At 44.3% G+C, this 25149-nt stretch overlaps 1 protein-coding gene across 1 annotated transcript in view; it reads left to right on the plus strand.

The window, feature by feature from the left end:
- STIP1 (stress induced phosphoprotein 1) overlaps positions 1–25149 on the plus strand; it is a 275508-nt gene that overhangs the window by 97234 nt on the left and 153125 nt on the right. Inside the window, exons 4-5 of the mRNA XM_069243209.1 lie at positions 20527–20668; positions 22056–22230. Of these exons, the coding sequence (XP_069099310.1) occupies positions 20527–20668; positions 22056–22230 (317 nt within the window). The remainder of the gene's footprint in view (positions 1–20526; positions 20669–22055; positions 22231–25149) is intronic.

Consider the following 25149-nt stretch of genomic DNA (forward strand, 5'->3'; position numbering starts at 1 on the left):
CACCTTCTGACCAAAGCACATGACAGACTACTTATTCTTTCAACTTAACATTCTGGAATTCTTGCAGTGTGGAGTTCAGAGTTCCCAAATGAGGTTAAGAGCAGAACCCATTCGTTAGGTTCTCATCTTTTTAAATGGAACAAAATCTGAATTTGGCGTCATGAGTACTTTGACCTGAAAAAGTGCCAAGAAAAACGGGACAGTCTGTATTTCTCGAAGTCAGATGCATATTTTTGGGCGTTGATTGTAAATCAATCTGCTGTTTCAGTCTGCAGAAAAACCCTTGTTTGACTTCAATCTTCACTTTATCACTGACAACGATTCTTTTGAAAGTATTTAGAAGCTATCCTCTCCCATTTAGGAGGTCCACCATTGCCTGATACTGTTGACGCAGTAACACAGGGCCCCTTTAAAAAAAAGTCTTGTACCGTTCAAATGGCTTTTTAGGTAGCTTCAAGTTATTGTTTCTGCATGAAGGATAACAATATTGTATTGCAGTCCTTCCTGTACATCCTTCAACACCAATTTTAGATCCCTTATTTACAATCCTATATAACTACCGTTGTGTTTACTAATCTATCTACACCAATAGAAAACCACACAACTCATTTTGCCCTTGTCAGTATACAAATGAGCACATTAGATTGTTTCTCTAAAGTCTGCAAATAGCAGAAGACAGATTGGTCTATCTCTTGGTAAGAGCAAAAGTGCTGTCACTAAAGAGTGTCTCCCAAATTCCCTGGGAATATCCAGAATACTGATCTTTGTTGCCTCAGCTACCTCAATACAAATCTTTTCAGGGAACTGGCGCCCAGAGCAGGAATCCAAGTGGCTGAATAATCTTTTGTTTCTCTCTTGTGTTTGTTTGTCACTTTGAAGAATGGTTAGTTTGCCTTTGTGTTCACTGTTCATGAATCTTAGTGAAGAATCTGTAATAAAAACGGATGTCATTTCAAGTCTTAGTTTTCTATAAACTAATAGTCATCAAATTCATTTACAAACCTCGTGCCTTCATGAGAAACTTAGGGAGCGAATATTGATAGAAACACTGGTTTCTACATCAGACATCTAATGCAGCATGCAAAAATGAAGTCGCATGCAAAAAAAAGTGCCTATAAATCAGCACATGAACCGATTATTTTCCTTCTCAAAGTTGTATCTATTCAGTGTTTATGAATTTAGTATATATTCTTAGAATGGATAATTGATTATTAGCATGCAACTTTTCCTTGCTGCTGTTGGTTTGTTTACTTTCCATGAAAATCTCCTGCAATGGTGCCCTGTCATAATTCAGATGTGTGTTGATTAATTATAATACGTTTTTCTTTGGCAGCCCTGGAGCTGGCTTTGTATCAATCTGATTGAAAGGCAGGATTATTTGGAAATGAAATCTAATGCTTCCGGTGGTTACTTGTAACCTCAGATTTCTCATCTTCTGAATACTCCTAAGCACCAGACTAGGTCCAGAGATCTTTTACAGCAGCTACTTTGCGTGCCGTTAGATGGTGCCATGCAGCTTTGTGTCTGGTCCATCATGCCCCAGAAGTGGCGTTGGAGCCCACAGTATAACTGCCGCCTCGGGGTGCTTATGGCAGGTCTTTTCTCTCTGTGCCTTCTGACGAGGATCCAGACCTAGTTCTCTCAAAATTTCAGTAATTGTTTTAAAAATATCCTCTTTTCCAAACATGTCGATGAAAGACCTGCTTGATATTTGCCTCTAGTATGTAGGCTCAGTGCACCATTCGAAAACGGGCATTATCTGTATTTAGATGAGCTCAAAGGCCACCGGTGATCCAAGGCCAAGTTCTACGTTGTGGAACACCACAGGAAGGCTCGTTTCCAGGTACTTTTGAGGACACAGACTTGTTCTTCTCCTGAGGACATCCTGCTCCAATAGTTCTGGTAAATCCAATTAAAGAAGCACAAAAAGACAAAACATGGCTCGCCTTCCTCTTGCCAAGCTAAGCCTTTCTGACATGCCATTAGGATGCCTCGAAGTTGTGGTCTCCGTTTCAGTCTACAGAACCGAACCTGGCTCAACCAGAGTTTTGACGCAGCGGCAGATCCATTCCTCAAAGGACATTGCGTAGCAGATCTTTGGCTCCTTACCTGAACCCTCTGGCATTCCTGGTGCTTCAGGGATCCGATGAGGCCTCCAATTGGGTTAGTGCTGGCTGATCCTTCCCTGATGCTGATTGTTACCTCGACAACAATGTGTCCCAAACCACCCACCCACATCAGGGCTGCCATGACTCCAGGGGGATGAGGGCACCTACTCTGAATCCACCTCTGGTACAAAAACCTGCTCTGAGTCCCTGGTCGTCAGTGCTGGAAAAATAACCCGAGGTAATGTAGGACTCTAAAGGGAATACCCTGTGATTTCAGTCGAAGTAGCTACTGTCTCACCCTTTGCCTCACTCCGAATCGGAAATTCAAAGAAAGCGTATCAGTCACTGACCCGGATTTACAAGATGATGGCTATTGATGCCTCAGAACTGCTGATAATGGCTATTGATGCCTGACAGCTGCATGATAATGATAAATGTATTTTTGGACCTACAAGGGGCAGGTAACTTTGGTACATCGCTAGATGTTGACCTCAACTTAATACTGAAGAGTCTGCCTGCTGTTCATGGTGTTAAAAAGCACACCTGAAGTCCTGGGTCTACAATTCCCTTCATTGGAAGGGAAAATAAGTATCCTTACAGAGGTTTTCAGCCTTGGCAGTCCTCACTAGAAACTCTTTTGCCATTCACTGAGGCACTGACAAACATACTTATGGGCACAGGAGCGAAGCTGGGATCTTTCTCGCCAATAAAAGCCTGACTGAGACCTGTGTCAGGGGACCCTGTCTTCTTCATGGAACATCCAACCCTGAAGAGCTTTGTAGTCAGGTTTCCAAGAGGAGGCTTAACCCCAGCCACCCTCCAGATTGAGTCAAAAATGAATCTAGGCCTTAAGAAAACTTATGTTCTCCTCAGCTACCCACACCCTTAGATCTGTCAACTCAGGCTATCTCCTGGGGCATTGATTGGTTGAATGAGTTGTGTGACATGGAGGCCGACATCTTGCCTGCAGTCCACGATGATATTTGGACTAACCAGCAACAGAAAATCCAAGATGGCCAGAAATCAGTGAAATACGTGATTTGTTCGTGCTTGGACACAACTGACTGGTTTGGGCGATTGCTACCATCGTGGTGGTTTGGCATCACACCTGGATATGCTGCACAGGATTTCACAGTGATGTCCATAAGCGATAGTTGCCTACATCTTTTGTCTAGTCTTTTCAGAGACTAGAAGGATTCAGCCTTCGAGCTGTTCAAAGAGAGCAAGACCATGGCGTGCCACCTCTATCTCTCTCTGCAGCAGTTTCCCCGGCAGCAATGCCTCTTTTAAGGTTTCCGAAGAATCTTACAGATTAGACAATGCAGAACTTGCCTTTGCACCACAGACCTCCAAAGCTTTTCAAGGCAGAGGTTGGGGACCTGGCTGCCAGCGTCCTGGCCCCCAGGCGAAGGGAAGCTCCTAACCCCTCCACTCCCTCAAGTTGCTGCACCCCTTCTGCAAAATAAGTTTAAGTTGCACTCTGCTGTGGATCCCCCCACCCCCCTGTTGGAAGCAGAATAAGCTATTACCTCTGTGGTTAGTAGAGCATCAAATCAGACAGGTGGGTGCTTAAAACAGTCTACCAAAGCCATACCATAACCTTTTTTTACTCCCCTCCAATACTCCATCCACACAACCATGTCATCCAGAGGTCCACTTGTCTGTTCTACAATGGGAAGTTCAGGCTGTCTTGGAGACGGATGATGTAGAAAGGTTGCATTCATCACTTGTGTGTACTGGCTGCTCCTCCAGTTAACTTCCTAGTACCAGAGAAAGACCGAGGTCTTTGTCCCATTCTAAATCTTTGCCCTTCTAACCCCCTTCTCAAGAAGACATGTTAAATTCCCATCCTGGCTTAAGTTCTGTCTGCCCTGGAGCCCGTAGACTGAGTGATGGTGTTAGATTTGCAAGATGCCTATTTCCAAGTCCCTTCTGGGAATTCAGCAGACGTTACCTGCAGTTTCTGGTAGCCCACAAGCACTTTAAGTTTTCCGTGCTCCCCTTCGTTCTTGCCAGTGTCCTTCCAGGGTTCTTAAGAGATGCTGGTGGGTGCTGCCTATCCCAGGAGGTTGGGAATACAATTCTTTCCATACCTTGATGGCTGAAGGCTGGCTCACCTCAAGCAATTGCAAAACGTCTCAGGAAGACGGCTCACTTGTTGACAACCCTGTGGATTTCCATCATTGTTCTTAAGTCAGATATGACTCCCTCACAGATGCATCCTTTCATTAGAGCCGCCCTGAATAAGCTGCTCTTGCTCAACGAGTCCAGGATTTTCAGGCTATTTTCTCAATGTTTGAACCATTGACCTTGGTCGCATGAACTTCTGAGGCTTCTTTGCCTCTTGATTCATGTATCCTGCTGGTGAACCAAACCTGGTGGCATATTCAGGCATTGCAGTGTGAATAGAAGTCTCGCTGGACTCTGCATCAAGGACCCTCTCAGATTTCCTCCAGGTGTCGAAGGAGACTACGAAAGATCTGCAGTTGTGGCTTCCGTCCCACAATTCGATTGGTGGTATACCACTGTCCGTGTCACATCCTGAGGTGAGGCTTGTGACAGATGTATTGTTGATGAGCTGGAGAGATCGTCTGGGACAGGTGATGAACAGAGGACTTCGGTCTTTGACAGAGACCCACTTTATAGCTGTCTGTTGAATTTGACGGTTTAGTTCGGCATTAAGAGCCTTTGACCCAACCGATAAGTGAGAATGGGTGCAAGTCTTCACAAACACCACTGCCGTGTCCTACTGCAACAAGTAGGGCAGAGTGGGGTCATGGACCCTTTGCAGGAGGCTGTGTGCCCCTGAAATTGCCTGGATCATCTGGGAAATCTCCCTAATCGGACACTACCAGTCAGGATTTTTAAGCACCACGGCTGACAAACACCACCGATGTTGCCTAGTGGATGGCAAATGTTGACAGCACTCTGTTGCGGCGCAGGGTGTCTTCCATCAGTAGGGAGAATAGTCTACCTCCTAGAAAGTGCAGTGTCCAAACTTTTGCTCGTTGGATTTCCCAAGGCAGTTTTCAGTCAAAGATGCCTTCCATCCAAATTGGAGGTTGGTGCCACTTCTGCCCCTGCCTCCTCTGGCCAGACTTGTGAAAATCAGGAACAACCGGAGCCAAGTTATTCTAGTGGTTCTGGAGTGGACCAGGAAGTGTGGTATCCAGAACATCTGGCCTTAATGCGTTCTTGCTGAAACCCTTTGTGATACTCCAGCGTGACTGCAGTCTAGTTCTCACTTTTCTTATGGGTACCCTGTTCAAACCAATGCACAGCTGCCCTCTGAGGGAGCTTTCTTGGAAGACCATGTTCCTCATAGGGATCACATCAGCTTGTCGCATGAGAGAATTGCAAACACTCAGTCAATCAATCGTACAGCACCACTTTCCCGGAGAAGTTTGTGTTGAAGACCACAGCAGCGTGCCTTCCAAAAGTGGACATACCTTTCCACACTGGGCAGTCTGTTACTCTATTGGCTTTATTTGTACCTCGTTACCAATCTGAAGAGGGGAGGATTCATCACCTAGACCCTAATAGAGCTGTGAATTTGTTTCAGTGATAGTACAAAGGAATATTGGAATGGACAGTCACCTTTTTGTAGGCTTCTCTGTTGAAAATAAAGGGAAAGTGTGCAAAAGTATACCTTCTCTAGATGGATTGTCCTCTACATTAACATCAGTTCTGGACTCGCTAAGAAGAACGCCCCTTTAGAAATAAGATGTTCGATGGCATATGTTGCTGCAGATACACATGTTTCGCACAGTCCGCTGCCTGGTGTTGGGCTCGGAGTATTACAAGTTGTTTTTCTTCGAAGAAGTCTTTTTTGGTCACGGGACCGAAGGACTCCTCCCTCTTCGGCTCCATTGCGCATGGGCGTCGACTCCATCTTAGATTGTTTTTTTCCGCTGTCGGGTTCGGACGTATTCCTTTTCGCTCTGTGTTTCGGTTCGGAAAGTTAGTCAGAATCTCGGAAGGAAGCGTCGGTATTGTTCCGTTCGGTATCGGGATAGTTAGGTACATCGACACCGATCATCGGAAGACTTTGGGGTAGCTTCGATTCCCCCATCGGGGCCTGGTCGGCCCGACCGCGTGCGACATCGAAGCCGATGGAACGGACCCCGTTTCGTTTCTGCCCAAAATGTCACAGTAAGTATCCTTATACAGATCAGCACTTGGTCTGTAACTTGTGCTTGTCCCCCGAGCACAAGGAGGATACCTGTGAGGCCTGTCGAGCCTTCCGGTCCAGAAAAACACTCCGGGACCGAAGAGCCAGGCGTCTACAAATGGCGTCCACGCCAACAAAACAACGTTTCGACGACGAAGAGGAAACATTCTCGGTTCCGGAATCAGAATCCGGAGACTCCGACGTCGAACAACAGCAACAAACAGTGAGTAAGACGTCGAAAATTAAAACTATCGAGAAAACAAAAGCCCAGGGGACGCCACTGCCAACAGGCCATGGCTCGACCCATAAAACCGGCGACCCGTCGAAGGCGCCGAAAAAGGGCACGCCCATAGCGAAGACACCCGACTCCGGTCGAGGGACCGCCATGGAGCAACCTCGGAGCCGAGATAGCGGCTCCGAGAGGCAAAAACAAGATGCCGGCACCGAAAAACATCGGCACCGAGACACACTGCCGAAAGCCACAAAAATTGTGTTGGTGCCGAAGCCGAAAAAAGATTCTCTCTCGGCGCCGAAAAGTTCCACACATTCATCCTACACAGAGGAACAAGGAATAAGTGGCCAGATGCACAGATTTGGACAAGAGCTCCAAAGTGTAGAATCAGACTACACACAAAAGAGACTGTACATCCAGCAAGACACAGGGAAGATATCAACCCTTCCCCCAATAATGAGGAAAAGAAGGATCGGACTTCTCAAGGATGACGCACAACCACAAGCCAAAGTGGTTAAAAAAAGTCACGCCTCCGCCCTCTCCACCACAACAGGCATCGCCGGCACAAACACCGCCACAAATGCACTCACCAGCGCAAACTACCATAAGTCAAGATAATCAGGATCAAGACGCTTGGGACCTATATGACACCCCAGTGCCGGACAATGATCCTGATTCATACCCCACAAAGCCGTCACCGCCAGAGGACAGTACCTCATACTCGCAACTGGTGGCTAGGGCTGCAGAATTCCACAATGTCCAACTGCATTCCGATCCTATAGAGGATGATTTTTTATTTAACACCCTCTCGGCTACACATAGCCAATATCAATGTCTCCCAATGCTACCAGGGATGTTGCGGCATGCAAAACAAATTTTTGAAGAGCCCGTAAAATCAAGAGCCATCACCCCAAGGGTGGATAAGAAATACAAACCACCACCCACAGACCCAGTGTTTATTACTTCGCAGTTACCACCTGACTCCGTAGTAGTAGGGGCAGCTCGCAAGAGAGCAAATTCCCATACATCTGGCGACGCCCCACCTCCGGACAAAGAAAGCAGAAAATTTGATGCGGCAGGAAAAAGAGTAGCATCACAGGCAGCCAACCAGTGGCGCATCGCAAATTCTCAAGCGCTGCTGGCCAGATATGACCGCGCACACTGGGATGAGATGCAACTTCTCGTAGACCATCTTCCCCAGGAATACCAGAAAAGGGCGCAGCAAATAGTTGAAGAGGGACAAACAATCTCAAACAATCAAATCCGCTCTTCACTGGACGCAGCCGATACTGCAGCGAGAACAGTCAACACTGCTGTCACCATAAGGAGACACGCTTGGCTCCGCACTTCAGGCTTCAAACCTGAAATCCAGCAGGCTGTCCTTAATATGCCCTTCAACAAGAAACAACTTTTTGGCCCTGAGGTGGACACAGCCATTGAAAAACTTAAAAAGGACACAGACACGGCCAAAGCCATGGGCGCACTCTACTCCCCGCAGAGCAGAGGCTCTTTTAGAAAAACTCCATTTAGAGGGGGGTTTCGTGGCCAATCCACAGACACCACCAGCCAACAAACAAGAACCACACCATATCAGGGTTCATTCCAAAGGGGAGGTTTCAGGGGATATAGAGGGGGTCAATTCCCAAGGAGTAGGGGAAGATTCCAGACTCCAAAAACACCTCCACCTAAACAGTGACTTTCAAGTCACAGAACCCCTTCACTCAACACCAGTGGGGGGAAGACTAAGCCAATTCTACCAATCTTGGCAGCAGATTACAACAGACAATTGGGTATTAGCAATAATCCAACATGGCTATTGCATAGAATTCCACAAATTCCCACCAAACATCCCTCCAAAAACACGCAAAATGTCACCACAACATTTAGAACTTTTAGGACTAGAAGTTCAAGCACTACTGCAAAAGGATGCAATAGAGTTAGTACCAGTACAACAAAAAAACACAGGAGTTTACTCCCTGTACTTTCTAATTCCAAAAAAAGACAAAACATTAAGACCAATATTAGATCTCAGGACACTAAATACCTACATCATATCGGACCACTTTCACATGGTCACACTACAAGACATCATTCCACTGCTCCAACAGCAAGATTACATGACCACATTAGACCTAAAAGATGCGTACTTTCATATACCGATACACCCTTCTCACAGAAAGTACCTAAGGTTCGTATTCAAAGGAATACATTACCAATTCAAAGTGTTGCCATTCGGAATAACAACTGCACCAAGAGTGTTCACAAAATGTCTAGCAGTAGTAGCAGCACATATCAGGAGACAACAGATACATGTGTTTCCTTACCTGGACGATTGGCTAATCAAGACCAACACAGTAAAAAAGTGCACAAACGACACCACATGTCATACAAACCCTTCACAAACTGGGTTTCTCCATCAACTATACAAAATCACACCTCGAACCGTGTCGGACACAACAATATCTAGGAGCAACCATCAACACATCAAAGGGAATTGCCACTCCAAGTCCACAAAGAGTGCAAGCATTCCACAAGGTAATAAGTGCTATGTTTCCAAACCAAAAGATACAAGCAAAATTTGTGCTAAAACTTCTAGGCATGATGTCATCATGCATAGCCATTGTCCCAAACGCAAGACTACACATGCGACCCTTACAACAGTGCCTAGCATCACAATGGTCACAGGCACAGGGTCAACTTCAAGATCTGGTGTTGGTAGACCGCCAAACATACCTCTCGCTTCTATGGTGGAACAGCAACAATTTAAACAAAGGGCGGACATTTCAGGACCCAGTGCCTCAATACGTTATAACAACAGATGCTTCCATGACAGGGTGGGGAGCACACCTCAATCACCACAGCATTCAAGGACAATGGGATGTACACCAAACAAAATTTCATATCAATTACCTAGAACTGTTAGCAGTATTTCTAGCGTTAAAAGCCTTTCAACCCATAATAACACACAAATACATTCTTGTCAAAACAGACATGACAACAATGTATTATTTAAACAAACAAGGAGGAACACACTCAACACAATTGTGCCTCCTAACACAAAAAATATGGCAGTGGGCGATTCACAACAACATTCGCCTAATAGCACAATTTATTCCAGGGATCCAAAACCAACTAGCAGACAACCTTTCGCGAGACCACCAACAAGTCCACGAATGGGAAATTCACCCCCAAGTTCTGAACAAGTACTTTCAAATTTGGGGAACACCCCAGATAGATTTGTTCGCAACAAAAGAAAACGCAAAATGCCAAAACTTCGCATCCAGGTACCCACACCGCGAATCACAAGGCAATGCTCTATGGATGAGTTGGTCAGGGATATTTGCATACGCTTTTCCCCCCTCTCCCTCTCCTTCCATATCTAGTAAACAAGTTGAGTCAAAACCAACTCAAACTCATACTGATAGCACCCACATGGGCAAGACAACCTTGGTATACAACTCTACTAGACCTTTCACTAGTACCGCATGTCAAACTACCCAACAGACCAGATCTGTTAACACAACACAAACAACAGATCAGGCATCCAAACCCAGCATCATTGAATCTGGCAATTTGGCTCCTGAAATCCTAGAATTCGGACACTTAGACCTCACACAACAATGCATGGAGGTCATAAAACAAGCTAGAAAAGCTTCCACTAGACACTGCTATGCATCTAAGTGGAAAAGATTTATTTGCTACTGCCATACCAATCAAATCCAACCATTGCATGCCTCTACAAAGGACATAGTAGGATACTTACTACATTTGCAAAAAGCGAATCTCGCTTTTTCATCTATAAAAATACACCTCGCAGCAATATCTGCTTACCTACAAACTACTCATTCATCGTCTCTATTTAGAATACCAGTTATTAAAGCATTCATGGAAGGGCTAAAAAGAATTATACCACCAAGAACACCACCAGTTCCTTCATGGAACCTTAACATCGTCTTAACAAGACTCATGGGTCCACCTTTCGAACCCATGCATTCCTGTGAAATGCAATATCTAACCTGGAAAGTCGCATTTCTCATTGCAATCACATCCCTCAGAAGAGTAAGTGAAATACAGGCATTTACCATACAAGAACCATTTATTCAAATACACAAAAATAAAATAGTTCTAAGAACAAATCCAAAATTTCTACCAAAAGTAATCTCACCATTCCATTTAAATCAAACAGTAGAATTGCCAGTGTTCTTCCCACAACCAGATTCCGTGGCTGAAAGGGCACTACATACATTAGAAATCAAAAGAGCACTAATGTACTACATTGACAGAACAAAGCTAATCAGGAAAACAAAACAACTGTTCATAGCTTTTCAAAAACCACACATAGGAAATCCAATCTCTAAACAAGGCATTGCTAGATGGATAGTCAGATGTATTCAAACATGCTATCTTAAAGCCAAAAGAGAATTGCCTATTACACCAAAGGCACACTCAACCAGAAAGAAAGGTTCTACAATGGCCTTTCTAGGAAACATTCCTATGAGCGAAATATGTAAGGCTGCAACCTGGTCTACGCCTCATACATTTACTAAACACTACTGTGTAGACGTACTAAATGCACAACAAGCTACAGTGGGCCAAGCTGTACTAAGAACATTATTCCAAACTACTTTAACTCCTACAGGCTAAACCACAGCTTTTAGGGGAGGTAACTGCTTTATAGTCTATGCGAAACATGTGTATCTGCAGCAACATATGCCATCGAACTGAAAATGTCACTTACCCAGTGTACATCTGTTCGTGGCATTAGTCGCTGCAGATTCACATGTGCCCTCCCGCCTCCCCGGGAAGCCTGTAGCCGTTTAGAAGTAGATCTTAAATCTTAAACACTTGTACATTTGTAAATAATTATTATAAACTTTTTATGTACATACGTATTCACTCCATTGCATGGGCACTATTTATAGCAAACAACTCCATCCTCACCCTCTGCGGGGAAAACAATCTAAGATGGAGTCGACGCCCATGCGCAATGGAGCCGAAGAGGGAGGAGTCCTTCGGTCCCGTGACCAAAAAAGACTTCTTCGAAGAAAAACAACTTGTAATACTCCGAGCCCAACACCAGGCAGCGGACTGTGCGAAACATGTGAATCTGCAGCGACTAATGCCACGAACAGATGTACACTGGGTAAGTGACATTTTCATTCTAGTAGGCTATGGTATGCTCCTAAGCCAGCCAGAACCCTCCTCTCTAGCAAAGGCAAGTAAGTTACTAAAGATAATCTATTCTCACCCCCTGGTAGCTTGGCGCAGAGCAGTCTGGCTTATCCCCAAAGGAAATGTGTAAAGTATTTGCGCAACATACTCACACCAATGACACAATAAATGCACCATAAAAGTGACTACATCTAAGTCACCCCACATGAATGGGTGGGGCGGGCAGCCATCAATCCCTGGGTAGCACTGGGGGCACCGAGGGGGCTGTGGCAGCTGGTCAGCACATAGGATTACTTCTCTTAGCAAAGTGTCAGTCCTTTTAGGAACACAGCAGGTACTGAGTCAGCACAACAGAACAATTAACTCCAGTGGCGGTTACTCCTTACAGTCCAGCATGTCTGGTGGGACCAAAGCCAAGGGAGCAGCTGGCAGCAGGACAACAAAGCGGGGAAGCAGGCAACGGAAAAGAGAAGTCTAGATGTGTCCTTTGTGCAGTGCAGCAGTCCTTCTGACAGAGGTTCAGTCCCAGTTCCAAAAGTGCTCTGAAAACATAAGGTCAGAGCCCCTGTACTTAACCTCCAACATGTCTTTGTTCAAGGGGTGACTTCAAAAGGGGAACCCTTTCAAGAGTAACACAACCCCTTTTAACCTAGTCCTTGTTCCAGACATTGGTAGTGGGTAAATCGGCCCTTTATGTGAGGGCAGGACACAGCGTATTTACATGTAAGGTGTGAACACCCTCTCCCAGCCCAAGATGCTGACGTCTCTCCTGTTGCACCCAGCCCCTCATGTGTCATGGCTGTCTGAAAAGTATGCACAGATTCTAGCTGTCACTCTGTCCTAGACGTGGATTGGCGTCCGGCTGCAAAACACTAGAGTTATAAGCAAAGAGAAATGCCCACTTTCTAGAATGGTAATTTAAAATCCAACTTTACCAGGAAGGAGGATGTTCTAGTACCGTTCCAAACATACCAAACCTGTCCACCCTATTCCTTTCAGATCAGTAATTACCACTTAAAAATAGATGAGGGACTCCCCCAAGTCTAACCTTTGAGAGGAGCAGCCCTCACAGTAGTGAAAAGCAAAATTGGCTGTTTGTCACTACTAGGATATGTAAAAGATAAAAGTACATGTCCTACCTTCTACATATACAGCACTCTGCCCACAGGGCTACCTAGGGCCTACCTTAGGAGTGACTTAAGTGTAGCAAAGGGGAGTTTAGGCCCTTGCAAGTAGTTTGAAATGGCATGTCAATGTAGCAGTAAACTGCACACGCAGGCCCTGCAGTGGTAGGCCTCATCAGGCAGGCCCATTAGTAACACTTAATTTTCAGGCCCTGGGTATATGGTATACCTCTTTTGCAGGTAAATTAAACATGCCAAACAGGTGTAAGCCAATCATACTAAGTTTGAAGGTAGCGTGTACCATGCGCTTCAGCTCTAATCAGCATTAGTAAAGTGCCCATAGCCCTAAAGCCACCAAAAAGGTCAGACAAATAGGAGGAGAAAGGAAAAAAGTGTGAGGATAACCCAGCAGAAAGAGCCATTTCCATGAACCCCAGAATGCCTATAGGCACATTGTAATGGTTACCCCAGCACTGGCAGGTGGAATGTCATTCTTGGACACTTTACAGTCTGCAACCTGGGTGTCAGTTCACACATTCCTCAAGCACTACAGCCTGAACAGCCAAGCCCACTGGGAGTGGGAGGAATTCTGTCCGGCAGGATTTCCTAGTCTGAGCCACTCCACAGACCCATCACTTGGGGAGGTACTGGTGGGGTAATCCGAGTGTGAGGAATCTGCAGTTAGACGTATCAATCAGAAGAACAAGTTTCTTTTCTTCAGTACTAGTCTTTCTGATGGAGACGTTAACCCTAGATTTCTTACCGACCCAAAATCTTCCCCATTCTGTAGAACTGACTCTTCTGGTCCAGTAGATTCCAACTTAATATCTGCGCTCTGGCACAATCTGATTACTAAGGCTTTGCATCGACTGTCGCAGACAGTCACCCAGAAGAATCTGACATCACTGTGTTGAGGTGGCCCCGATTTCACTACTGTGGCCAGAGCAGTGAGTGAGGCCGTACTGATCCAATACAGAGGTGCTCCACGCCACTTCCCATTACAGGAGGTAATGGTTAACTAAGCACAATCTCCAGATCTAGTCGGCCCCTTTAAGGGTATTCTCAAGGTGAAGACTGTGCAGTTCAATATCCACAGAAAGAGTGTTACTGAAGGTTAGTAGACTGTTCCTATTTTGCTTAGATATGCTGCTAAGCTTTTACTGTGGATGGCTGGAGAGCCCATTCCTGGAGAATTTCCACCCTGTTGAAAGTTGTTGATCTTGAGACTGCCCCATTGTAGTTAAATACCTAATTTCTAGTTGTGTCCAGGGCCCTTAGTTCTCCAGTATTGGATCTTTCATAGATTCACAAGCTTTAATCATCCCCATCATTAAGTTAGGAGTCCCACGGTAACCTTAAATATACACAGCAGTAAGTGTATTACACTAGGCCTCTATGGCCTATACAGGCACTGTTATAGTCTATCCATGTTCTTTTATAAGAACAAATAACCAAATCTGAACTATAGCCAATCGGGCAACAGCACCCTCGAACACTCCCGACAGAGGCAGTTTCCCTTAGATGTTCTACCGCACGTCGTGTGAAGGGAGTCTCCCTGAGCTCTGCTTAGCTTCTTTTTCTGCAGCCATTCTGACAGGAAAATTTCTTTAAGATATCTTGGATTTCCAGTGGACAGGGTTTTCCAACAAACTAAAAAAAACTTATTATAAATGGAAGAAAAAATCATATTGATGGCACCCACAAGAAGAGCATCAACTGCCTACAGTCAGACCATAAGGTGAGAGATTGCAAGATTTGTCGCACCTTTGATCATAAAACCCTGAAAGACAGAGAGGGTAGACTTTTGTTATGGCCACAAAAGCAGAAGCTATGGAATACCCTTCTTCTGAGGAGAGTGAGGCCTCCTCACAGACTTCAGTCCCTAAAAAGGCCTAAAACTAAAAGACTTTCTGCCGAACCTCCAAAGAAGGTTTTTCAAAAAATCTGAACACCTTTCTTTAGAAAAACAAAAAGACCAAGACACCTATGCCTAATCATCGTCAGAAACCCAGTTAAAAGCCTTAAAGGTTCACTCAGAACCTACAACACCTTTGGGCGGAAGCACCTGCAAAAAGTGCTTCTCTTTTTCTTTTCACCAAGGAGAAAACCGGAAAAATACTCTTCAGACTCTGACAAAAAGTGCTCGTCGACGACCACGTTTACAGTAACAACAACGATGATCAGTCGACGTTCACCACAGCAGTGTCCCCTATGATAGTCACGTCGTCACCACTATAGTCGTTGACTATCATAATAGCTAAAATCTACAAAAGGGCATCATCGACGACTATTCAGCCATCCGCTATGCACGTGTCGTCGAGGAAATCGCCTACAAGAGACAAACCACCGAAGACATAAGACCCGTCGACACAAATCAAAGACCCCGTCGACGAGGGACACATCGACGCAACCATCGATGACTTGTCCTTCGATGACCCTAATCGACGACACAACAGTCGATGACAGACACAGCAACGAGAGAAACATCTATGACCGATCCGACGATGACCACTTTAGGAATGTCAAGGTTTCTCCCTCTATCATTGATAACTGCAGGAAAGAAAGTATCTCCAATCCTACCAATGCATACCTCCCCAAGTAAGGTATTACCGTATACTCCTCAACACCAATTGGATTACGAAGACCGATCTTCTTAAGATGACGGAACGTTTGGAGTGGCTAAGAGTCAGTCACAAGTTTAATGTCAGGACCTGGATGACAATGGGGATGATCAATATCAGGACAGCTATTATTCGGCAAAAGTCCAACCACATCTGTTGTATTCTGCATAGGGTGACACAGAATATCTGTCCCTATGCCAGGGTCATTAGTGACCGATCTCAAAAACATGTTGCATGACTACTATAGAAGATTTCCTCCCTCAGTACCAGCAACTCCGACCACACAGCAGCATGACCGGCAAGCAGGACTGCGGACCCCTATCCCTAGCCATCCAGGGACTTCGCTCAGACCGGATATGAACATCCCTTTAGAACTGCCACCACAGAATGACCCTCAGTCCACAGATGAAGAAAGGAACGAGGGAGAAATACCTGAAACCAGTCCTAGTGAGAGGGACGAATACCTGATTCCTATTCCATCACCACCATTTCCAGGACCATTGGATCCACCCCCCAGAGGACATAGGGCGGATTCCATAATTAATGAAAAGAGCGGCTTAACATTTCGAACTGCCCATTCCCTCTCCCTCTCCCCTGATTGTTTCCTGTATGACTTTAAGGACCCATATAAAAGTCAGTTAGAGCCCGTTGACTTTTTATATGGCAGGAAGGATTGAAAGCAATGAAAAACCCAGCTACAATACCTTCCCAGATCGTTTGGAGAAAAAGTATAAAGCCCCAGAAGATTCTCCAGCTTGTTTGATTACCCAACCGAAGCCGGATTCCGTGGGCTATCAGGCGGCGCAACGCTGCTCGAAAAACCGTTCAACACAAATATCATCCCCGCCAGATAGAGAAGGACGCCGTCTGGACAACATAGGAAAAAGGTTCTCCTCAGTAGCAGCAATAAAAGTCAAAGCTGCCAACTCATTAGCCATTTTAGGCAGATATGAATGACAAATGTGGGCAGGCATGTCCTCTTACATTGACCTCTTGCCCGAGGATGCTAAAGTAGAGGCAAAGTTAGTGTAGCAGGAGGGACAGCGGATCACAGCCGAAGTAATTGGTTGCACGATCGATATCTCACTGATGGGATTTAGACAACTTACGGGGGCAGTGGTGTTGCGCAAACAGGGCTGGTTGAAATCTACTTCTTTAGGCCAGAGGTTCAAAGCAAAATACTTGACATGGCATATGATAGGGAAAGCCTCTTCGGTAAGCATGTGGAGGAGATGTTACAATCCATAAAGGCGGATACAGACACGTCCAAATCCCTAGGTACGTTGCAGTACAAAAGACAGCCAATATTGAGGGGCTAGAAGCAGGGGAAGTTACTCCTTTCATGGTGGTTTCCAAACATATAGACAACAATACCAAACTGCTTAAACAGGTTTTTGACAGAGGTACGGACAACAGCAGGAGCAATTACAGATTACCACCTACAGCTGCCTATAGACAGCCCACGAAGGGAAGAACTGCTGCCCATGCAGAGACATAGGCAGAAAACGATGACCACACATTCATACCAGCTACTAGCCACACCTGTGTTTCAAAGATTGGAGGCCGCATCAATTACGACATCCTTCAGTGGTCAAGGATAACATCAGACAAGTGGGTACTAGATATAGTATCCAGGGGACATACTCTAGAATTCCTTCAGAAGCCTCCTAATACCTCTCCATCGGGGCCAACACCACCATGGTTAAAACCGCTCTGCAAAAAAGGATATTCAGTGATACGCAAAGGGGCAATAGAAGTTGTTCCAGTTTGGCACAGGAACCGGGGATTCTATTCCTGCTTTTTTTTTTCTAGTAAAAAATCCCTCAGGGGATTGGCGTCCCATACTTGATTTGAGGGCTTTAAACAAGTTCCTGAAAAAACAAACGTTTCGTATGGTAACGCTTCAGGATATTCTATGCCAATTCAACACAGGAGATCAAATTACATCTCTAGACCTCCAGGATTCGTACTTCCATATCGCAATACATCGAAACCATCAGAAAAATCTCAGGTTTAAGGTAGCTGGTATACATCTACAGTTTTGAGTCCTTCCATTCGGATTAAAATTGGCCCCCAGAATTTTTACCAAAGTGCCTGCCCCAGTAGCGGCTCACCTACGCCAGCTGGGGATACAAGTCTTTCCATATTTGGACGACTGGCTCATAAAGGCATCCACAAGAGCTCAGGTGGTAAAACACACATCCATTTGCCTCCAGTTGTTCAAAACTCTAGTACTATCAAATATCGCAAATCACACTTACATCCCACAAAGAAGGTGAATTTCCTAGGGCCAATACTGGATACTATCCAAAGCAAAGCATTTCCATCTCAAGAGAAAGCGAAATGGCTCAAAAGCTATTAACAAAAAAAGTTTGTTTCAGTTTGGAATTACAAATCATTCATGTGAATGATTTCTTCATGTATTCCACTGATCCCAATTTGCTGACTGCACATGTGACCTCTACAGGAGCAAACACTCAGTGGCTCCAAGTGAATGGCTCCTTCGATGATCAAATTCAGATCACACCGTAAATGAAAACTGACGTGTCTTGAAGGGAAAAACAGACAAAATTAGCCAAGGGCCTTTCTTTTCTTCAACAAGTGCCGGAATATAATAACAGATTCGTCACTCGAAGGTTGGGGTCCCCACCTTCAAATTCTACAGATAAGTAGCAACTTGACACAAAAGGACAAACAGCTTCACATAAACCAACTAGAGCTGAAAGCAATAGATCTGGCACTGAAGTCTTTCTTACCAAAAATACGAAACTGACAATACCACAAGTATGTTTTACCTGAACAAGAGGGCGGCTCAAAGTCCTTGGAGCTTTCACGTCAAACTCCGCGCATATGGCAATGGGCCATAAAAAATCAAATTTCTCTGAAAGCAGAACACCTTCCAGGACAAACCAACCTCCTAGGGGACTTTTTGAGCAGGACATTCATACCGTATCACGAGTGGGAACTCGACCAACAAGTCTCAACCAACTTTTCCAAAAGTGGGGCAAGCCGAATCTGTATTTTTTTTGCCACATACGAGAACAAGTAATGCCCATATTACGTAAGCTGGCATCCCCAAAAAGGGTTGTAGGGAAATGCTTTTTTGATGAGATGGTCAGGAATCTATACCTATGCTTTCCCCAGATTCTGTTCATCCCCAGAGTGATCAGCAACATGAAAGAGGGATGCAGTGTCCTCCCAGAGGCACCCAGGTGGCCCAGACAGGTCTGGTTCACAGAACTCCTTCTGTATTCGGAACAACCACATATTCTACTGAGACAGGCACCAGCTCTACTGACCATGCACCAGGGCCAAGTCGGGCATCTGGATCCTTCATCTCTACACTTATCGGCCTGGCTCCTGAATTCAGTGAATACTCCACCTTGGACATTTCATCAGAATGCAGAGAAATATTGGCCAAAGCCAGAGCGGACACCACCAATAAGACCTATAAACTTAAATGGAAGCGTTTCTGTTTGTGGTGTGCTACGGAAGGAGTCCATCCTATGTCGTCACCCCGGGGGATACTTCCTTATTTATTACATTTAGCAAAATCCACAAGTTAAAAATCCATCTCTTGGAAGACATCGCTTTTACTAGCTCTCACATCAGCAAAAAGAGTGACATACAAGCCTTAACCATCAAGGAACCTTTTCTTCAGTTCACTCCAAATGGTGTTATACTTCGAACAAACCATGAGTATATACCAAAAGTACCATCAAACTTCCATCTAAATGAGCCAGTGTTCTTAAGAACGTTTTTTCCTAACCCACAGACGGTTGTGGACAAAGCGCTACATTCGCTAGATGTAAGGAGATGTTTAAAGTTTTTTTTATCGTCCAAAAACAGAATTCGAAAATCGGTCCAGCTATTCGTTGCATATGGAGATGCAAGAAAAGCCTCTGCGATATCTAAGCAGACCATTGCCAGGTGGATCGGATTAGCTATATGATTTTGTCATACCCAGGCAGGAAAATCGCAGCACAGTAAGGTTAAAGCCCAGTCTACCGGAGCAGTAGCCATATCAGCAGCGCTCTTCGCGGGAGTACCCCTCAGCATGCATTTACAAAGCACTACTGCCTGGATAAGACAAACAAAACGTGTACAGCTGTTGGGCAAGCACTGCTAAGAAATCTATTCCGTTAAGGTGAGCCTCTCTGATTGTCCCACCTTCCACTTGAATTGTATGTGATCTATATTTGTTTAATGTTTTTGTTGTTAATATTGCTTTTATTATTTATATTATTGTTCCTATTCTCAATACATATGTATATTGCTTTCTGATATTAGCTGAATGTAGCATAATTCCGATTGTTATCGATTTTATGGCTAGAATAAATTATCACTGCTCGCTACTCTAATTCAAGCATGTGAATCTATGAAAGATCCAATACTGGAGAAGAAAATTAGTTACTTATCTGTAACTCTAGTTCTCCAGTATTGGTATCTTTCTTAGATTCACGTGTGACCCACCCTCCTCCCCTCAGGTTCCCCTCGTTTCTATAGACTATGTACTTCACACTTGTATGGGAAAATCTAAGGGAAACCGCCTCTGTTGGGAGTGTTCGAGGGTGCTGTCGCCTGATTGGTTATATTTCAGATTTGGTTCTTTTTTATAAAAGAACATTGATAGGTCATAACAGTGCCTGTATAGGCCTAGTGTAATACACTTACTGCTATGTATGTTTAAGGTTACAGTGGGACTCCCACCTTGGCGATAGGGATGATTCAAGCATGTGCATCTATGAAAGATACCAATACTGGAGAACTACAGTTACAGTTAAGTAACACATTTTCTTACTTTTTCTCTACTAAGCAGCCTACATCCTTTTCTTTTTACACCAACCCTTATCAAGTGCACCACAAGCTGATCATTTGATCTTTTTTTTTTTTTTGCACAGCTCATAGTCTGCGTAGACTAGACTTTCACTTTGCCACTTCAGTATGTGCCTCATTGTCTTTATTGTTTTAATGTTTTTGTATTGTATGCTATTTTTTATGCAACCTACATGCTGTAGAAAAAAAAATGCTTTTTTGTGTAAGCTTGCTGTTGTGCAGGTATATCACGACCTGTTTCCTTCTTTCTCCCTGTCGACAGAAAGAAAGTTTATGAATCCTTTCAACGCACCAAATCTTTATCAGAAACTGGAGAGTGATCCCAGAACAAGAGCACTGCTCAATGATCCTAGTTACAAAGAACTCATTGAGCAACTCAAGAACAAGCCTTCTGATCTTGGAACGTAAGTGGAAGTCATAGGTCTTTCAATATGGATGTTTTTAGTCTATTGGAGAATTTTTTAAATAAACAAGTTAATGATGCCGTGAAAGAAACTCTGCTTTGGGGTAGCATCATTTTGGTCACTGGCTTCAGTCCTCCTCATTCTTTCAATAGTTTTCAGTCAGGCAAATTACATTTACCAGTGATAGGCCATGTTGTGTGTCCTGCTGTAACTGTGATGTGATAAAATTGTACTTCATGTCAAATACCAATATCTGTTGACAGGCCCTCATCTTGTGAATGTACATATGTTCTTAGTGAGGCAGAAAAAAAAAAAGATAGCCTCCACAATGAAATATGATTGTGGCTTCTGCTAGCTTTTAAAAAGAACCTGGCTAGTCTTTGGCTCTTCTGTTTGAGACAAAAAGACCTTTTAGTGCGTTGCTTGAGTGACCTTTCTAAAGATACAAATGTAACCAAAAAAAACAACAACACTAAAGCATGTATTCAGCTGACCTCAAAGAGCGCGTCCTAAAGGTTCAGGTGGTCATTACAACCCTGGCGGTCCAAGACCGCCAGGGCTGTTTTGACGGAAGCACCGGCAACAGGCTGGCGGTGCTTCCAAGCTCATTACGACCGCGGCGGTTGCGCCACATTTGCCCAGGGGATTGAGAGTCCCTGACCGCCAGCCTTTTCCTGGGGGTTTGAACAGTCAGGAAAAGGCTGGCGGTACGGGGAGTCGCGGGGCCCCTGCGGGCCCCATGCAGCTTTTCACCGTCTGCATAGCAGACAGTGAAAAGCGCGACGGGTGCAACTGCACCCGTCGCGCGGCCACAACACCGCTAGCTCCATTTGGAGCCAGCTCCTGTGTTGCGGCCGAGATCCCCGCTCTGCCGGCGGGCGGAAAACAGGTTTCCGCCTGCCGGCCCAGCAGGGATATCAAAATGACTGCGGCGGGAGTGCGGCTGCCCGGTGGTCAGATCTTGGCGGGCGGCTGAAGCCGCCCGCCAAGGTCATAATGAGGGCCTCAGTGTGTTGTGTTAATGATCAAGGCATTCTACCTGCCTGTATTCACCTGCAAGAAGAAAGGCGGACCTTCACTTGTACATCATAGGACATGGCTTCCCTCTCTCCCTTAACCCTTTGCATCAGGACATGACGGCATACTGGACAACTTCTCTCCAGTCCCTGTAGGCATCCTTTCCCGATTACTGTTCTGCACAGTGTTTCTAGGATGACTAGGGGCAGTAATAGATCTGGTTGGGAAATAGAATGAGAGTATGTGAATATCGCAAGAGTTTAAATGTTTTACCTGGCAATAAATCAAATCAAAATAACTCTGCCTTAATTGTTCACTTTCTCACAGAAACTGCATCTGGGTTTCATGAGTTTAACATTATTTATTACAGGAAGTTGCAGGACCCTAGAGTTATGACAACACTTAGCGTGCTTCTAGGAGTAGACTTGGGAACCGTAGATGACGATGATGAAGAAAATGTTATGTCACCTCCACCTCCACAACCAAAAAAGAAGGAATCCAAACCGGAGCCGATGGAGGAGGACCTACCTGAGAACAAAAAGCAGGTTTGTTAAGTGCAGTGGACTATGGTTTTGAACTGTCACCTCACGGTTTTGTAAAATGCCTGGTGTGGTAGCCCGACTCCGTTCAATGACTGATGTTAATTCAGCCACCGGTTTCCATTTCTGAAAGCTGCTATTTAAGTTAGCATCCCATGCTCTGTGTTCAGGTTTATTGGAAATGTGATTTATCTGCGAGCGTTTTTTTTTTGTTGTTTTTTTTGTAACCGTTTTTGGTAACTGTTTGAGTACCCATCTGGTATAATTGTTAGAAAATCTTTCTTAAGCAAGGGATCAAATGTATCTGCACATTGATTTTTTTTTCCTTTAACACATTTCCAAATGGTTGCATGTTTTAGTTGACACTATTTTGGTGCTCATTAGTAGCTTGTGCCATGCTAGATTAGCTTTGATAGTGTTTTTATATGATAATCCTATGCTGCAAATGTGAACATTTCAAATACTAAGATATACTTTTGAAGCACCAGATTTTCCCTTGATATGCAGTTCAACACTCGTATAACTTATTAGGGCTGTTGGGGCCTTCTGTTAGAGATTTGGGGGCAGTGCTTAATTTGAGCCAGAGGTTTCCGGTACTCAGTACTGGCAGTTTATCAACACCAGCTATTATAACAGCCTGGCACTGTTTATTTTTTAACACATCAGCTGTTGTTTAATGGTTATATATACATTAAAATCATTAAATATACTTTATAATCACTAATGCCTGCCATCTAAAACTACAAAAATAGCTTGGGTGGCATGTATTAGTCATTCTAATGTATATTTAAAACTTGAATTGTCACTCTTGTATGAGTGTGATGGCTAGTAGTGGCAGTACTGTCGTTGGGCATCGCTAGGGGGAGCAGCGAGTGGTGAAGTTGCAGTGGCACTTCTTTTTTCACAAATTAAGCACTGTCTGGGGGAGGGGAGGATGAATTGGGAAGGGGGGAAATCTAATGCTTCCTTTTTCACCAGTTTGACTCTCACTGCCTTGTGACACCAAAATCTATCTGACACAAAACTGACTTTAAAGTATTTTAATTTGTGGTCTTCTGTGACCGCTTATTTCAAGAAAGACTTCTTGGTGACCCAAGTGAGCTGCAAAGCCCTTTGTGCTCCATAATCTTTCAAGATTTGCTATAGAGACGTGGTGATTGGATATTAAATAATAATTCCTTGCTACATGCGTGACTCCGGGACACTTATTTATTTTTGATCATAGAATTAAAAAAATTTAAGGTGCAGGTATTTATATAATAATGTGCTCCCATTGCAAGCCTATCCATGACTTTTCCCTGAAATGTGGACTGTGAGACACCAAGGTTTCCAACATAAAACTGCATTGCAGCAAACGAGATGCACAGTCTTAAGATCTGTCTAACATAAAGGAAAACGCCTGGTAAGCTTACATTGAGTGCTGTGAAAACAAGTTAGGTTTCTTCAGACTCTGGCGACTTTCCTGCCCATGATGCATTATTTTGGCAGTGAGATCCCAGGACCAGTTTATTTTTCTGCTTGTGAGTGAAGTCTCTCAGAACACTTGAGAGGCTTCAAACCTCTAAAATTCTTTGAATTTACTGTCTGTGATCGTTTTTTTTTTTTTTTTTTCATTTTGTTTTTTATATTTTGCAATTTCACTCAACGCTCCTGTTTTTTTTTTTTTTTTTCTTTTTCTGATAAGTTTTTCCTGTCAGAAATTCTTTCCTTTTTTTTTTTTTTTCTCCACGTGCCTATCTGTGGGAAGAGGAAGGTAGTCTCAGACACTCACAAGTTGTGTGTGGTCTGTCCACAAGCCTTCTTTTCTGTGCAAGACTGACATTTGTTAAATTTAGTCCAAAAGAACTTTACAAGCTTGGGATGGAATAAGGCTGAGAGGCATGATGCAGGACATCGGGGCGGAAGAGGAGAAAGAAGAAAATATTGGAAAGAATCTGTGGTCAGAATTGTTCATCACAAGAACAGATTACTTTCCTTCAATAAGGCTCTTTTTGGTCGATACTGTAACTGCAGATTACTCACCGCACTTCCTTCTCCCCATTCTATGTAGTGAACTCCTGTATCTGATGAAAAGGCCCCAAGTTCAGGTTAGTGTCACCTTCAGTATGTCTGTATTGATCAGCATCTGTGGGTTTGGATAACGGTAAAACCAGTCTGTTTGCAGGGTTGGCACCTATATCTACTTGTGCTCTTTCACTTCTGGGAGGTATGTGGTCTTTGAGCCTGATGGCCCCGTAAATCTGCATGTGTGACGAATTGCAGTAAAGAAAAAATACACATACATTCTGGTCTCTGTTTTTATTCTAAAAGTAGGGAATCTGTAGTTGGAGTATCCACCGAAAAGAGCATTAGCGAAGGCAAGTAACTTGTTCATTGCACTTCAGCCCGATCTCTAGTGTCAACATTGCTTCATATTACCAGTTTTTAATGTAAGACTTCCACCTGTTCCATCACTGCCTGTATAGGCCCTGTCGGTATTGGTGGGCTGCAGAAATATAGTGCCTTTTGCCTGTGCCACAAAAAGCTCTAGAGGCTTGATTGTCGCTGCTTTAGAGTTCTTGACATTGTATCCAAACTGACCTCAGTTGAAGAATTTGGATGATAATTTGAAGTGAGGAAAGCAGTTCTAGTCTAGTGAATCAAGGTCATTGCCCCACACCATCCACTGAAGCCTCCAGGGCACCTCCTTCCGTTGCCTCTGAGATTTCAGTGCAAGTAAGGGAACACTTGTGAACTTTAATTTAAAATTCCTAAAGGTAGAGATAAGTGTGCTTAGAATGCACACCCACCATGCTCATTCCATCCCATTCTCTAGTCTAGTACCAGAAGAGTTTCCCCTGCCATCCCCTAGTTTGATGACGGCCAACAAAGGTATTTAGCAACTCAACATCTCCAGTGGTTTATCCAGGCCCTCTCAATTGCCTT

The sequence above is a fragment of the Pleurodeles waltl genome, chromosome 7, assembly GCF_031143425.1.
Source record: "Pleurodeles waltl isolate 20211129_DDA chromosome 7, aPleWal1.hap1.20221129, whole genome shotgun sequence".
Lineage (NCBI taxonomy): Eukaryota > Metazoa > Chordata > Amphibia > Caudata > Salamandridae > Pleurodeles > Pleurodeles waltl.